Source organism: Bombyx mori, chromosome 13 (assembly GCF_030269925.1).
Source record: "Bombyx mori chromosome 13, ASM3026992v2".
NCBI classification, from domain to species: Eukaryota; Metazoa; Arthropoda; class Insecta; order Lepidoptera; family Bombycidae; genus Bombyx; species Bombyx mori.
In genome coordinates, this window is record NC_085119.1 from 11,941,020 (window position 1) to 11,957,524 (window position 16,505).

The window sequence follows — 16,505 nt, forward strand, 5'->3', positions numbered from 1 at the left end:
GCACGTCATTACGGATCCTGCCGATCCACTAACGGTGCTTTTAGGCACCGGTCACCGTCCTCGCCGAACCCGTCGCTTGCGACGAAGGGCTTTTTTAGAAATTCCCCCTGACGTTGTCAAAGCTCCTATAAATGTTTGTGTTAATTATTTGTAATATTCATGTATTATTTGGCTAGAGTTTTGTAGGTATTTTGTAGGTATTTTTGTAGGGTCAGTGTTAACATCACTCCGGCTTGAGCTCCGTGAGCTCACCTACTAGTTAAGGTTACGCTGAAATAGCCTCTCAAGGCTATCAGCTTAGGTAGGAAAAAAACTGTTCTTCCTATAGCTAGTGTTAGAAAACTCTTTCAAGTTGAGTGCGTTAGCTCACCTATTAATTGACACGTAGCTGGAGTAGCCCCTGAAGCTATCAGCATTACTCAAAACAAAATAGGGCCCACAACAACTTTGTCTATAAACGTGCTTATAAATAACTCGTATACTAATCATCAGCCAAATGAAGCACCGGCGCTTCTAGTGCCAATGCTTACGAGTCCATAATGATGTGTTGTTTTTATTTTATTTTCTGTTTTTTTGTTTATCTCAAGTGGGTATACAAAAAAAGCGAAGCTCTTAAAATTACCCATTCCTGAAATTCTTAGTCATTTAGATTTGCTTTAAGCGCAATACTTGGAACACACTTTGTCTAACTGTGTTGTGTCGAAGGGACTGTCACTGCAGCCAGTTATGCTAGGCACGTAAAAACCTTATAAATTTCTATTTATATAAATGGGCCCTATTTTGTTTTGTGTAGTTGAAACAAAAAACATATATCAGTTGAAATGCTTTTCCGTGTTAGAGTGGCAATTTTTTGATTTAGGATATTGTCTTTAAGATCAATTCGGGTGTTAAATTATTATTAATTAATATTATTATTTTTGAGAGAAACTATGGGATGTCAGCAACAGTACCGATGGTTTTTCATATGTTTTTTTATTGCATAGATGGGTGGAGCTCACGAGCTCACGGCCCGCCTGGTGTTAAGTGGTTGCCGGAGCCCATAGATATCTACAACGTAAATACGCTACCTACCTTCAGAAGTTGTAAGGTCTCATTTTTAACAGTACAACGGCTGCCCCGCCCTTCAAACCGAAACTCATTACTGCTTCACGGCAGAAATAGGCAGGGTGGTGGTACCTACCCGTGCGGACTCACAAGACGTCCTACCACCAGTAATTACGCAAATTACGCACTTAACACCAGGTGGGCTGTGAGCTCGTCCACCCATCTAAGCAATAAAAAAAAGGTACTAAATTATAGCTGGGAACCATAAAACAACGAGGATTGTGCTTTGAGACCAGATACAGTTTTCACTTCTATTCATATAGATCCAACCCCTATTAGGACACAGACAGATGTCGCAACGATATTTTAAAATTTCGCCTTTAAAAACACCCTATACTTCAATTATATGAATTAAAATTAAAGTCTATAAGCAAATTAACGTGCATAATTAAAAATAATTGACTATTAATAAGGAGCTAACGATATAAAATGTCAAAGATCAATATAAACTTGAGTTGCTGGTGAAAATTGTTTATAATTCTTTTATGAGGGCATCAGACAAGTGCCCCTGTAACTGATAGGTACGTATTTTAAAATAGGTACGTATTTTTTTTTTTTATCGTAAAAATAATGGACCTAATTTTATTTTTAAAAAAATTTAAGTTAATTCATTTATTGACATGAAGCTATAACCGACCTAAGAAAAAGAAGAAAGAGCATGTGAAGACATAAATTTAAGCATTTGTGTAATTCGTGTGCTTTTTCGTGTGCTTATACCTTGACGTATTTATTACATTAACATACTCTTAAAAATATTTTCGGTTTTATCTGTTCTGTGGCATGCACTAATGCCAATCTACACAATTGCCTAAGCAAGCTGATAATATTAGTTTTTTTTTCCATTAAAACCTTAATAAATCTATTAATACGTAGACACACTAAAGCCTTAATATTAAACTAAAATCATAATTTTATCCCCTTTTAGTGAAATGACGAGCTTGGTGGATGAGACCGAGGGATATCACGTTAATTCTCGCGTGATATTTTATCCTCTACTTGGACTTACCACAGCAATATGGATTCTATACAGATGGCAACAGAACTCACATATGCACAAACTTGCTGAATTGTTACCTGGACCGGCACCAATTCCGATTTTCGGAAATGCTTTGACTCTCATGAGGAAAAGTCCCCACGGTAGGTACAGACGTTATTATTATATGTGAGGCCATTAACAAGTTTAGTAAAACTTTATTTTTAATCTACATCATACACCTCTCCAACTGCTTTCTCAAATACATCCTGAAATAATGTAGGTATGGAGTATTCGTGCATACATATTGTCTACCTAATTACGGGTTTCATAAATATAACCAACTATATATTTAGAAGTCTTTTCCAAATAATTTGAAGTTTCTCGTTTGTTCTAGAATTAGTCAACCTCGCTCTGGGCTATGCGCAAACATTTGGCAACGTCGTCCGCGTTTGGTTGGGCTCCAAGTTGATCGTTTTTCTAGCTGACGCTGATGATATTGAAATAATCCTTAACAGCCATGTCCATATTGATAAAGCTACCGAGTACAAGTTCTTTAAGCCATGGCTTGGTGAAGGACTTCTTATCAGCTCAGGTATGTAAGAGTGGTATTTAGTATGTAGTTAGAATTTTATTTATTTTTAGATTTTTATTTTTATTTTTATTACTGGTGGTAGGACCTCTTGTGAGTCCGCCTATTTCTGCCGTGAAGCAGTAATGTGTTTCGGCTTGAATGGCGGGGCAGCCGTTGTAACTATACTTGAGACCTTAGAACTTATATCTCAAGGTGGGTGCCGCATTTACGTCGTAGATGTCTATGGGCTCCAGTAACCACTTAACACCAGGTGGGCTGTGAGCTTGTCCACCCACCTAAGCAAAAAAAAAAAAAACAATACAATGAATAGTCATCGCCTGACCGTGGGAAACAGAATGCATTTCATTACTACAGGAATAGTTTTGAATAATTGAAGGAGGTAACGTGATACGGGTACTATATCATTATGTTACTTTATTTTAAAAAGTCCCTTTCATAAACCACAGGTTTCATAAAATCTGTGTCAGTTGGTCAGTCGACTACTGATGATCACTACCTTAATAATACAATTATAAAGTGCGCCAGTTTATGACTATCACCTAAAAATTGGTACGAGATTTCTTCTCTGTTAAATGTGTAAGGCCGAGAATTGCCGCAAAGTATTTTAGAAATTTATGTATCGAAGCTATAAAATTTTTCGATCAGTTTTTATTCTTAATAATTAATAAAAATTCTGCAATAAATCTACGAAATATTATTTTGGAAGCAACATTACATGCACAACGAAACATTATTTTAGGTCCAAAATGGCGTTCACACAGAAAAATGATCGCTCCCACATTTCATATAAACATTCTTAAGTCATTTGTTGGAATCTTCAACCAAAATAGTAACAACGTGGTAGAGAAGTTGAAATCTGAAGTCGGAAAAACATTTGACGTACATGATTACATGAGTGGTACCACAGTTGATATTTTATTAGGTAAGTCAAAACGTATATTCTGAGGTTTTTAAACGGTTTTATTTTAGCTCAACCCGTACGGAATTTATTTGTTTATTTATTTGGATCAAAATTAGAAATTGAAATTTAAGCACCTTCCCGTTGTCAGATTGATCTGAAATTTGGTACACACATTTAATTTAGATGACAATACAATATAATAAAATCAATAACATTATAAATCTGAGATGGCCGCCGATAAAAAATGGCGGATTACATATTTGTCCTTAAACCCCCTCAATATGGGTATCAAATGAAAGGGCTACACTAGTAAAACACGATGATTATATCATAATTTAAAATTCAAGATGGACGCCGTTCCAATATGGCGTACTAGGTTTTTTTTTTTTAAGGTATTAGACAAGATTGGCAAAAATAATTAGCGGTAAAGCATATTGTTATACCGCACATGATTAGCGACTACCATGAGTTCTTTCGCCCAATTAGACAATAAAACATCTATTATATTTGTTCAATCATAATTTTTTCAACTGTTAAATACCAATTAGGAAGGCAGCAGCTTTGCTCTGCCCATGGCATTGTTGACGTCCATGAGCGTCGGTAACTCTACCATTAGGTGGGCCATATGCTCGTCTGCATACAAAGGCAACAAAAAAAATTATGGAGCTCAGGATAATTTTGGTATTAAACTAAAATTGACGCCTATAGACATCACAACGTGTATGAAGATGTCTACCTTGATACATGAGGGTGCAGTATCAATTTAATTGCCATAGTTGATCCACTACAACTACGGACAGATGATAAGCAAATATATAGTTTCGAACTGACTCGTGGTCGCCAAGCCTATAAATATCCTCTGGCGCTACATCTAAACATTTAATGTTTAACATTGGTTACAGAAACGGCAATGGGAATTTCAAGAAAGACTCAGGATGAATCAGGCTTTGATTATGCAATGGCTGTGATGAAGTAAGTACGCTGTGAAGAAAGTATTTTAAATTTATCAATAAACCAAATTTGAATGCTGAACTTTTAAGATTCAAGAATCGTGATGATCGGAAAAATATAAATTTAAACTAGGGCTGATTCTGCCGCAAAGCAAGGAGCAATCAAAACTATGACATCGTGTCGCAACAAATTAGACGCCACCATCCACACAATTGTGTCCGTGGGCTCCGATGACCATTTATTTAGTAGGGTCGGTCAGAATTCCTTTAACCATAAGAAGAGAGTATCATACGAAACGTACGAAATACGATATGAAAATTACGAAACAATAGTATAAGACGAAATAAAAGTTTAAACCAATTAAACACTAATTTTTGTAGAAATAATTACCCAATTTAAATTAGTAACTGACCCCAATGCTTGTTTGTCTCAATTTCTGGATTTTCATAATTAATTAGTTCGAGAATATTCAATAATCAGTCACAATGAAAACAATTAAAAAAAAATTAACACACAATAATAGAAATGTAAAAATCATGCATCATTAATTTAAATAAAATCGGTTACGAGTGTTATATTTATTTCAGAATGTGCGATATCATCCACCAGAGGCACTACAAATTTTGGATGCGATCCGAGATTGTTTTCAAGTTGACTTCGTTCTTTAAACAACAAACAAAACTTTTGGGCATTATTCACGGACTCACTAACAAAGTGCGTTTGTCTAATCAATACTACTCGTATAAAACACTTCATTTCTTTCAAAATTTTAACTTTTGATGTGAAACATCTATAGCCGCACGTAAAACCGATTTCTGGCGTGGCGACGCATGACGTGGCGACGCGTGTATACTCCGTAGTGTATACAGTGTGGTTTACTACAGTACACATAACCTGTGTTTTACTTGAAAACAAATTATTTTTTCGTAATATTTTATTTTATCATTATGACATATTTAGTTTCTGTTATAATCTATTCTTTTCTGCATATTACTTTTACAAAATAATGTCGATATTTCACATCTGCCAGGCGTCCCGTGACGGCTCACATTTTTTTTTATAGAATTACTTTGTCTAAAGTATTGCATGTTCTTCAAGCAATAATGAAATCGATCTAAAGCAGCATTTATTTGTGTTATCGTGTATATCTCGGATTTTTATTCAGTTTTCACAAATACACACGTATTCATTTAAGGCAATCTTATATGGTTATTTATATTATTAGATGATTATATTAGCAAGATATGGGTTTTTTAAATATAAATACAGTTTTTCAAAAATAAAACCTTCGAAAGATTTATTTATGTTATTCGTAAAATTGTTAGGTGTTATTGTTAGATGATACATGGCAAATAATAAACATTATTAGCTAATACGAATGCTAATCAATCTGTCTGTTATGTTTTTACGCCCAAATAATTCAAATTATACGAAATTTGGGTACGAAAATGGTTTGAAACTTGCGAAAGTTTTTTTCATCCACCTGCTAAGCACGGGTTTCTGACCAGTTGATATAAAGTACTCCACGAAGGTGAATCAGCGGGCCAAATGCTTTAAAAAAAAATATAGCTAATCTAAAATCTATCAATATTAAGAAATAGCTTACTGAACTTAAAAATTGTACTGTTTGTAGCCAATTATTATAAATTCCTATTATGTATTAATCATCATTATCTATCTGTATAGTTATCTTTCACGTTACGCGTCCAGTACCTTCGAGTGATATAAGTTTATAATAATTTAATAATAATAATAATAATTTCCCAATAGTTACGATAATTATCAAGATTTATAAACCTAATTTCCTCCTTAAGGTCATCAAGAACAAGAAAGAAACGTACCTTGAAAATAAAGCTAAAGGTATCATACCGCCTACACTTGAAGAATTGACTCATCATTCTGGTGAAATTCTAGCAAATAATGCCAAAACACTTTCTGATACCGTTTTCAAAGGATATCGCGATGATCTTGATTTCAATGACGAAAACGATGTTGGTAAGAATTTTATAATAATTAAAAGTAACAACTTTATTGTTTTCTATTTACTGATTAAATAATTTACAACCAAACAAAGTTTTCCAAAAAATTATGGATAATTTCAAATTTAAAGCCTACGCAATTAGTAATGATATCACATAAGAAAAAGTACATTTTTTATTATGAATAATTTGATATAAATAATTCAACAGGTGAAAAGAAACGACTGGCATTTTTGGACCTGATGATCGAATCTTCACAAAATGGAACAAACAAGATATCTGATCATGAAATTAAGGAAGAAGTAGATACAATTATGTTTGAGGTAAATTCACATTTTAAAGCAACATTTAACGAAAGCTATTTAACATAAATATATTAGGAAACGTCTTTATATTCTTAACTATGACAGACAACAAGCAATTTTTATAAGCTGAGGTTGAAACTGCTATTTGCCTCGAGACATAAAATTAAAAGCTTAATTGCATTTGAACAAAATTGATACCGGATAATGACTGCCCCAGTAGGCATTATCAATTACAGTATTTCCCCATGCAGCTACTGGTTTCGTGAAGGAACATTTAAAGTGGCACTTGTATCACATATCTGTTAATTATATTACAATTGTAGTCAAAAATATTCTCTATAACTATTTAACAAAATCCACACTTTTTAATATTATCTTTTTTTTCTTGTTTTCCTACCTATGCTGATAACCTTGAGAAGCTATTTCAGCTTCTCCTTGACGTGTAGGCTCAAACCAGAGTGTTGCTAATACTGGCCCTAGCAATCTACCACCGGATCGGAAACGTGACCCACTGAGAAGATCCGGCAAGAAACTCAGTGGACTATACTTTATCAAAATACAAGCTCTGTGAGAAATTTAGAAACGTGCAAAACATTTTGTTTGTCAAACTAAGATGAATCATTATTTTTGTTCATAGCAGTTAGCGTAATGAGTTCATTATTGTGTATGATCATTTATTATTTTTGAGAACTAACAAGAGTTTAACTAGAGAAAAGGGTGTCGCTAATAAAATCATTTCTCAGGGTCACGATACGACGGCAGCAGGTTCCAGTTTCGTTTTATGTCTTTTGGGCATCCATCAAGACGTTCAAGCAAGAGTTTATGACGAGCTTTACCAGATTTTTGGAGATTCCGATAGACCTGCAACATTCGCCGACACCTTAGAAATGAAATATTTGGAAAGAGTGATTCTTGAATCTTTGAGGCTGTATCCACCAGTGCCTGTCATTGCAAGGAAATTAAATCGTGATGTTACTATCTGTGAGTAATTAAACCTTTATTGTAGCTTTATTAAACACATGCACCGAAACGGACTAATAGCCCCTGAGTAGACCCCTACGCTAACGCGTTTGTATCGCCTCTCGTATAGTGCTAACAGAGTTCTGTCTTCATGGAAGACTGCCCATGTCCTTCCTTAAGAAGGGTGACCGGCCGGCCAAATTGAGTAATAGCCCTATCGCGATAACTTCCTTGCTGTCCAAAGTGATGGAGCGAATAATAAATACGCACCTCTTGAAGTATCTTGAGGATCGCCAGTTGATCAGTGACCGACAGCAAGGTTTCCGTTACGGTCGCTCAGCTGGTAATCTTCTTGTATACCTTACTCACAGGTGGGCTGTAAGCCTTTATTTAGCTAAGGCCATCGACAGGGTCTGGCATAGGGCACTTCTGTTTAAGTTACCATCTTACGGAGTCCCCGAGATATTCTGCAAGTGGATCGCTAGCTATATGGATGAGCTCGATGTTCTCGAATATATCGGCCATCAGAATCTCTCTCGGAGCGTGGTGCAAGAGAGACGATCAAAACATGTGTCTGAAGTAGAGAACTCTCTGGGGTTCAATTCAACCCGTTGAAGACACAAGTTTGCGCGTTTACTGCGAAGAAGGACCCCTTTTTCATGGTACCGCAATTCCAAGTATTCCAGCAACCTTCCAACATTATTGGGATATTTTCGGTCTAATTTCGAGCGATGTCCAATTTCGGAGTCATTTGGATTGCAAAGCCAAGCTGTAGCTAAAAACGCAAGGAGTCCTAAACAGAGCAAAGCGGTACTTAGCAGTACACGCTAGTACTGCTCCCACCACTGGGCCGGCGCTCTCAAATACCAGCTATTTCTATTTGATTCCATACAGAAGAGAGACGTTCGGATTGTTGATAATCCCGTTCTCACGGATCGCTTGGAACCTCTGGGTCAAGGAAGGACTTCGGTTTCCTCTGTATTTTGTATGTATGTTCCACGGGGAGTGCTCTGAGGAATTGCTTGAGATGATACCATCATCTCGTTTTTACCATTGCACCCTTCGATCAATATTGATCGAAGATCGCACCGCCCGTCATCGGAGCAGACTACATCCATACTACCTGGTGCCACTGCGTTCATCCACAGAGCGTTTCCAGAGATCTTTTTTGCCACGTACCATCGGGCTTTGGAATGAGCTCCCTCCACGATGTTTCCGGAGCGTTATAACATGTCCTTCTTCAAACGAGGCTTGTAGAGAGTATTAAACGGTAGGCAACGGCTTGACTCAGTCCCTGGCATTGCTGACGTCCATGAGCGACCGTAACCATTCACCATCAGGAGAGCCGTATGCTCGTCTGTCTATACGGCAATAAAAAGTAATAATAATAATAAATAATAAAATTTACATAAATGTCTTCTCTATATGGGGTAAATGCTACGGATATAACATAATTTGAAGTAAATGCTTTGGAACAAAACATTTAAAGCTAGTATTTGGTAACAGTCGTATGAGAAACGTCTAAGAAAATAAAAACTCGCCGTTAAAATCAGAAAGAAATGTTATAGTAATATATCAAATCATTAATTATCGATTATCTTTTAGCTGTCTGTCTATTAAATGAACAAACTGGTTCAAAATAAAAATTACATCTTACTAGTATTTCTGTCTGTAAACTATGCTTTCATATTTCGATTTTTTTACTATCTTCTATGATTCGAGCTCGAAACTGACCAGATAAATGATATTATAAGTTGCCTTAGGAAGCAACAATTATCTTGCTTTAATACTTTCTGAAATTTAGAGGGAAATTTGTTTTAGCTACCAAGAACTACGTAATCCCAGCGGGTACAACTGTTGTCATTGGAACGTTCAAGTTGCATCGTCAACCGAAATATTATAAAGACCCTGAAGTTTTCAACCCCGATAATTTCCTACCGGAAAACACTCAGAACAGACATTATTACAGCTATATACCATTCAGTGCTGGACCTAGGAGTTGTGTTGGTGAGTATCTGCAAGCGATAATATAGTCTTGTAAAAATTCTCTACATAGACAGAGACCGGGTCTACATAGCCCATAGATCATAAATCGAGTGTCATGCGGGGCAAAGGACATCCACAGTAATTCCCAATAATCGTATACCTTTAAACGAGCAATTCTTGTATATATATAATCTGAATCTCGGAAATGGCTCCAACGATTTTCATAAAATTTAGTATACAGGGGATTTCGGGGGCGATAAATCGATCTAGCTACGATTTATTTTCAAAAAATGTTGTTTAATTCATGTTTTCAATAATCAACTCTTCCCGACATCTATTGGCGAATAATAATACTATTTTTCTTAATCGAGGGCAACTAACCGCTTTAAAGACACAACAAGATGGCGAGCAAAGCTCGGTCATCACTCAGTGTTCTTTAATAGACATCTTCAAATAATTGTAAATATATGTTTTTTACAGGTCGTAAATACGCTTTATTGAAGTTAAAAATCTTACTATCTACGATACTGAGAAATTTCAGAACTATTTCTGAGATACCTGAAAAGGAGTTCAAACTTCAAGGCGACATCATTTTGAAAAGAGCGGAAGGCTTCCAAATGAAGGTTGAACCTAGAAAACGAGTCCCAACTAACGTCGCCCGTTAAATCTGTGAATTGCAAAAGCAAACAATACTTTAGTCAGAGTAATAGTGACTTGTTCAATTATTTATTTAAATACACCGATTATTTATTATTATATTTATGTTGATTATTTTGTTTTAGTACATGAATTATAATTACAAGTCCAGTCTCTATAAATTAATAGTGACTAATTAATACTAAAGTATATGTAAACTCTACTTCGACTTTCCTAATGGTGTGGGACAAATGAAAACCGTTATATAATTTTGAACATTGTGTTTTATTAATGAAAATTCATTATCAATACATCATGATTTTAATGATTATCTATAAACTTTATTTTTATATACTAAGGGCTGACTATCAGATAAAGTTAGTTATGCAACCATTTTTTTTTATTGCTTATATGAGTGGACGAGCTCACAGCCCACCTGGTGTTAAGTGGTTACTGGAGCCCATAGACATCTACAACGTAAATGCGCCTGACACCTTGAGATATAAGTTCTAAGATCTCAATATAGTTACAGATATAATTATGTCAACTATAAAAGCGTTGCCTAGACGACAAAAAGGCAATTAGTAATCAGTTCTTTTTTATTTCTCTACCTATTCTCTGCTAGCCTAAGGGGCTATTCTAACTACGCTGTAACTGGTAGTGAGCTCATGAGCTCAACCCAAGAGAATGTACCAACACGGACCCAAGAAAGAGCAGTTCGCAGAATCGACCACCCGATCGGAATCGCGACCAACTGAGAAGATCTGGTGAGAAGCTCAGTGGTTTTTATCTATGGATTAGTTTGCGGACGGAGACCGGTGCTCAAAGAGCTTTTAAACACCAATAGTGGATCCGAGGGATCGGACGAGACCTATTTCTGGCGACGGCAGCATTGCGTCGCCCCGTCGCCTGGTTATGTAACTATCTGAAACCACGAAGACAGGGCTATCGTTTCGCGCCGCTTTTTCGAAATAAATTAAGTACTAGGTATACGAAGCGAAACAACAAAGGGATCACCTGAATTGAAGCGAAAAAAGTGAAATGCAATAATTGAAGTTAATAAGTGGATAAAAATACAAATTGACTTTTAATATGTATTTCAATGAAAGCAATACTTCAATAATTGAAGTCTACCTTAAGTGGTTAAAAATACAAATTGGCTCTTAATATGTATTTCAATGAAAGCTATCATATTCGAGCACCAGCACATAACAATATACCAATACTTAAAACTGTATTTTAAAAAAATACAAGTGCTTACTTTTTGAAACAATTAGAACGAGAACCCATATTGCCTTTAAAGTTTTTATAGGCGCTTTGTTCGACTTTAGCTGAAAGTATTCGCAAAGGCGGAAGGAAAGAAAACAGTACGAAATGAAAGAGGCTTGTGGTGCAACTAAAATTTATGAAAAAAAATTTTTAATATCTGAATTCCACCGTATTCTCAATGCTAAAAAAGCTTCCCAAATTCATCGGGAAGTGTATTTAAAAACACTTTACGGTACAATTTTTTATTGCCTTTGCAAGCAAACAAGCATACGGCCCCCTTAATTGTAAGCGGTTACCGTCGCTCATAGACGTCAGCAATACCAGGGGCAGAACCGAGCCGCTGCCTACCTCTATATCGCTCGTAATAGGGTGATACTTTCCAAAACTTGCATACGGGCAATAATGATCTACGCGAGTGTGGTGCTCTGTCACACAGCTCTCAAACAAATAAACTCTCGTCCAAATATTCAATCACGCCTCAGCAGGAAAACCTCAGTGCATCATAGGAAAGTGGATCGTCACAACTACCTTATTTTTTATTGTTTAGATTAGATACCAGTAAACGGTCCACCAAGGGCCGTAAGTAAGTAAGTAGGTATTAGAGCCCATATACCTACTTAGTCTGGCCATAAATACTGTTACAATTAAAAATAAACAAAACATTACATTTGAATTTGGAATCTGTCATTTTTATATGATTGCTCATTGAGATTTCTTATTTTAGCGCCAATACATTGTACAATATTTTGCGATATTAAAATGGAGTGGGGTGATAAAGAGAACCGAATCGCTGTGATTGCATTACACGAAGTGGGTATGGAGCCAAATGCAATTGTTTGATGTTGAATTCACTGAGTGGACTGTAGATTTTGTGGTTCTTGTAAATTATAAACACTTTATCACTATCGCTGGGTGTTTATTAATATTTATACAAAGTACAACGGTTTTTGTACAGGCACAGCGATGGAAGCGAATTTTGTGAATGACAATTATGACTGGTTTCAGACCTAGTGAATGAAATGAATGACATTAATGTAGGTTTGCTACAGCAATTTTTAAAACTCTCTACACTAATATTATTATTATTATAGAAGTATAATAGTCTTTGACAATAGAACCATAATAATGTTCAAACTTATAATTTCAATTCATTATAGTCGAATTTCGACTATTGCGGGACCACTAGTATTACATAATTAAGTAACAAACAGTTTTCAACATTACTGTCACTAATTAAATATTAACTCGATTAGCGGCTTTTTATCTTCAAATCAGTTAAATTATACATTTAAAATTTACACGTTTGTGACACCGCCTCTTTGGGATTAAATGAATCCTCCTTAAAGACGTAGGAATTTAAAAATATGGATTACTAAAGAACATAATTTTAAATTTGGAAACCACAGACGGACCATTCGTTTTCCCGCTTCTTTCCGCGCAACGTTCAAAATAGAACAAAATATTGAAATCTATTTTAAATCAGTTTTTTTCTACCACTATTGCCTCAAATCTGAATTTTTAATTAACTGTGTGAAGTGCTCGCCTCCTGTTCGCCGTTGAAAAACCATTAAGGAATCCAACTGTTAGAGAGAATGTGGACTTGGAAAATATCATGTGAGTCAAGAGTTTAGTATTCTTTGATTCAGGCTGTGTTTTTGTAACTTCACCGCGCCGCCAAAATATCCTTACCGCCTGTGTCCGCGTGGTGTAGCTATTTCCACGCCACAACATTAACATAATCTTTCGTCTGTGTCTATTATTAGTTTAGTCGCCCCACTAAGCTCCGCTTTTACTTCGTCTCGACTAGATCGATAACCAGAAACGATGATAAAATATTAGATTAAAAAGTTGTGGCTATTAAGAAAAAACCTAAGCTTTGAGGAAAGATATTTTAATTTTTAACCGACCTCTAATAATAAATAAATGATTCTTTAAATAGTTGAACGTACACTGTCGTCTGTATTTTTTTTTTATTATTGCTAGATGGGTGGACGAGCTCACAGCCCACCTGGTGTTAAGTGGTTACTGGAGCCCATAGACATCTACGACGTAAATGCGCCACCCACCTTGAGATATAAGTTCTAAGGTCTCAAGTATAGTTACAACGGCTGCCCCACCCTTCAAACCGAAACGCATTACTGCTTTACGGCAGAAATAGGCAGGGCGGTGGTACCTACCCGCGCGGACTCACAAGAGGTCCTACCACCACTAATTACGCAAATTATAGTTTTGCGGGTTTCACTTTTTATTACACGATGTTATTCCTTCACCGTGGAAGTCAATCGTGAACATTTGTTGAGTACGTATTTCATTAGAAAAATTGGTACCCGCCTGGTATTCGAACACCGGTGCATCGCTCAACACGAATGCACCGGACGTCTTATCCCTTAGGCCACGACGACTTCAAATGTATTATATTATTGAAGACGAACTTTGAAAAACTTAATTAGCAGACAGATCATGTTGCTGGCGGCCGCCGGTCCGGCGTCTGGGGGACGGCGGGATGGATGTAATGTGCTCTGCGTAAACCCTGTCCCGCCGTCTCAATAGCTCCGACTGGGTTCCCGCCCGGTCCGGGGTAGGGCGCCGGCTGTGAGCGGCAGGAGTTTTTTTTTTTAGTGAGGTTCGACTCCCACATACCCCACCTGCCGTGCGGGTGGGGATCCAGCCATTTTCTCCAGTGGTAAAAAAAAAAAAGCAGACAGATCAAGGAGTGCAAGTCCTTGATCTTTTTTTAAGGGACTTTACTGGTCTGGTAACTAAGACCTTTAGATCAAGTCTTATTTTAATTTTAATGATACGTAACTTTTTTATATGAAAGTTATATTATAAAATGAAATGAAGTTGATTATTATGAAACATGGCATGAAGTGAAATGAAAACGAAATGAGATGAAATGAGATGGAATGGGATGAATGGGATGAAGTATAATCTCAGTAAAATCATTTACTGAGACTTTTTCGGTGAACTTTTTGGAAGATCCCGAGAAGTTACGTTCAGCCAGCGCGATGAACGCATTATCGCATTATGGTATACCTTACTTGACTTAATAGATCCAGAAACGAAAGGATTTTAAACAGCATTGTCACTTGCGATAAAAAAATGAACATCTTATGATAATCGTATGTGGTCATCATGTTGATTAGACCCTGGTACCTACTTACCTAGGCAATGGCCCAAACGAAAACTTACCCCTAAAAAGTCATGGTCTCTGTTTCATAGTCTAGTGCCGGTATAATTCACCACTGCTGCTTACGAAATGGTACCAGCATGCCGATGTGAGGTACTGATAACAGTGATGGAGAAGCTCGCGAATCTCCTGCCAGCTTTGGTTAATCACTCACCCTCGCTGTTCCTACACTACAACATTCGGCCTCATACGGCACAACAAACAGACTTTAAGCTAAAAGCTAAGGTCGGGTATTTCCGTCATTCCGGCGGGGCAGCCGTTGTAGCTATACTGAGACTTTAGAACTTATATCTCAATGTATAGGGCCAAAAGTATAGAGCCTTAAAATCCCTTGGGCCTGCGGTCTGCTCCCAACATCTGCAGATCGTCAAGTCCCACATACCCCGCATGCCCGCTAGGCGCGGGGACCTCGTAGGAGGATCGACACCAGGCCCGAAGAAAAAAAAAATAAGAAAAAAAATTGATTGACTTTACGGTCTCGACTTATGCAAGTTTTATATGCACTTTCCAAGTTATTCAATCCGGTTTCTGCAGGAGAGCGGTCGAAACATTCTGGCATGTGAGAAAGGTACATCTTCACGACGACCTAAATTTAGACCCGATACGTAAGTGAGCATCAGAACAATACTTTGAAAAGAGGGTGAGACGCAATAGTCCTATTATCGTAGCCGCCTCGAACTACATATCCGATCGAGACAACGGGGTAACGCCCAGCCGCTCTTACCCAAAATATGTCATGTTGGTTAAGTTTTTCAAGCACCGGTCACCGTTCTCGTCAAATGCGACGAAAAGTTCTACAGACAGCTTAACCAACAGTTGTATGTTTTGTTATTGTTAACTCACTAATTTTTTCACCGTATCTGCACAGTAGGTCGCGATTCCGATCTGGCGGTACATTCAACGAGCCACGCTCTTGCTAGGGCGGATATTAACAACTACAGGCGAAGACCCGTAGTTCGTCAACTAGCCGCGAGGCTGCGAGCAATTAGGCAAAATAAATAGGATTGACTTTTCTCCAGTAGTGTACGAACCGGTGGTGTGATTAATTGAGTGTGATTAGACTAATTAATTGATTTATCTACATATGTAATCGATCAAGTTTAGAAGACACTAATTGACTGGCTATTAGTGGTTTTAATTGTCATTTTATAAGAATGGACTTGCCATACTCAAACTTGTTTAGTCACTTTAGGTGCTTCCGTAAGGTTATTTGTATCTGTGTCAGTCGACAAAATATATTTTTGGTATTCTAATATCTAAGGTATAATAATCTAAAGATTTCTACAGGTGGTAGGACCTCTTGTGAGTCCGCACGGGTAGGTACCACCACCCCGCCTATTTCTGCCGTGAAGCAGTAATGCGTTTCGGTTAGAAGGGTGGAGGAGCCGTTGTAACTATACTGAGATCTTAGAACTTTTATCCCAAGGTGGGTGACGCATTTACGTTGTAGATGTCTATGGGCTCCAGTAACCACTTAACAACAGGTGGGCTGTGAGCTCGTCTACCCATCTAAGCAATAAAAATAAATAAAAAAACATTGTTGGCTATCGCTTATCCGCTGATCTTGAGACTTGGTACAGCTTTTGCAGGCACCCTAAGGAATTCATCGGTTATTGTAATTTCAAGCATTTTGCTATCGTTGTTTATATTTACCAC

The 16,505-nt window shown here is 37.0% G+C and overlaps 1 protein-coding gene across 2 annotated transcripts; it reads left to right on the forward strand.

Annotated features, from left to right (window-relative positions):
* The first annotated feature begins 1,453 nt into the window (after nt 1-1,453).
* Nucleotides 1,454-10,666, forward strand: LOC100127115 (cytochrome P450). 2 transcript variants are annotated; one of them, XM_038014717.2, is made up of 11 exons: nt 1,454-1,625; nt 2,030-2,241; nt 2,475-2,672; nt 3,412-3,594; nt 4,476-4,545; nt 5,112-5,238; nt 6,339-6,519; nt 6,714-6,826; nt 7,552-7,789; nt 9,590-9,775; nt 10,235-10,666. In XM_038014717.2, the coding sequence occupies exons 2-11, from the start codon at nt 2,034-2,036 to the stop codon at nt 10,417-10,419; spliced, it is 1,689 nt and encodes a 562-aa protein (XP_037870645.1). In that variant the 5' UTR covers nt 1,454-1,625; nt 2,030-2,033; the 3' UTR covers nt 10,420-10,666.
* The last annotated feature ends 5,839 nt before the right edge of the window (nt 10,667-16,505 follow it).

Coding starts and splice junctions, on each gene's coding strand:
- LOC100127115 (XM_038014717.2), top strand. CDS start 2,034: ATGACGAGCTTGGTGGATGAGACCGAGGGATATCACGTTAATTCTCGC. Junction 2,673..3,411: donor AGGACTTCTTATCAGCTCAG/GTATGTAAGAGT, acceptor ACATTATTTTAG/GTCCAAAATGGCGTTCACAC. Junction 9,776..10,234: donor TGGACCTAGGAGTTGTGTTG/GTGAGTATCTGC, acceptor TGTTTTTTACAG/GTCGTAAATACGCTTTATTG.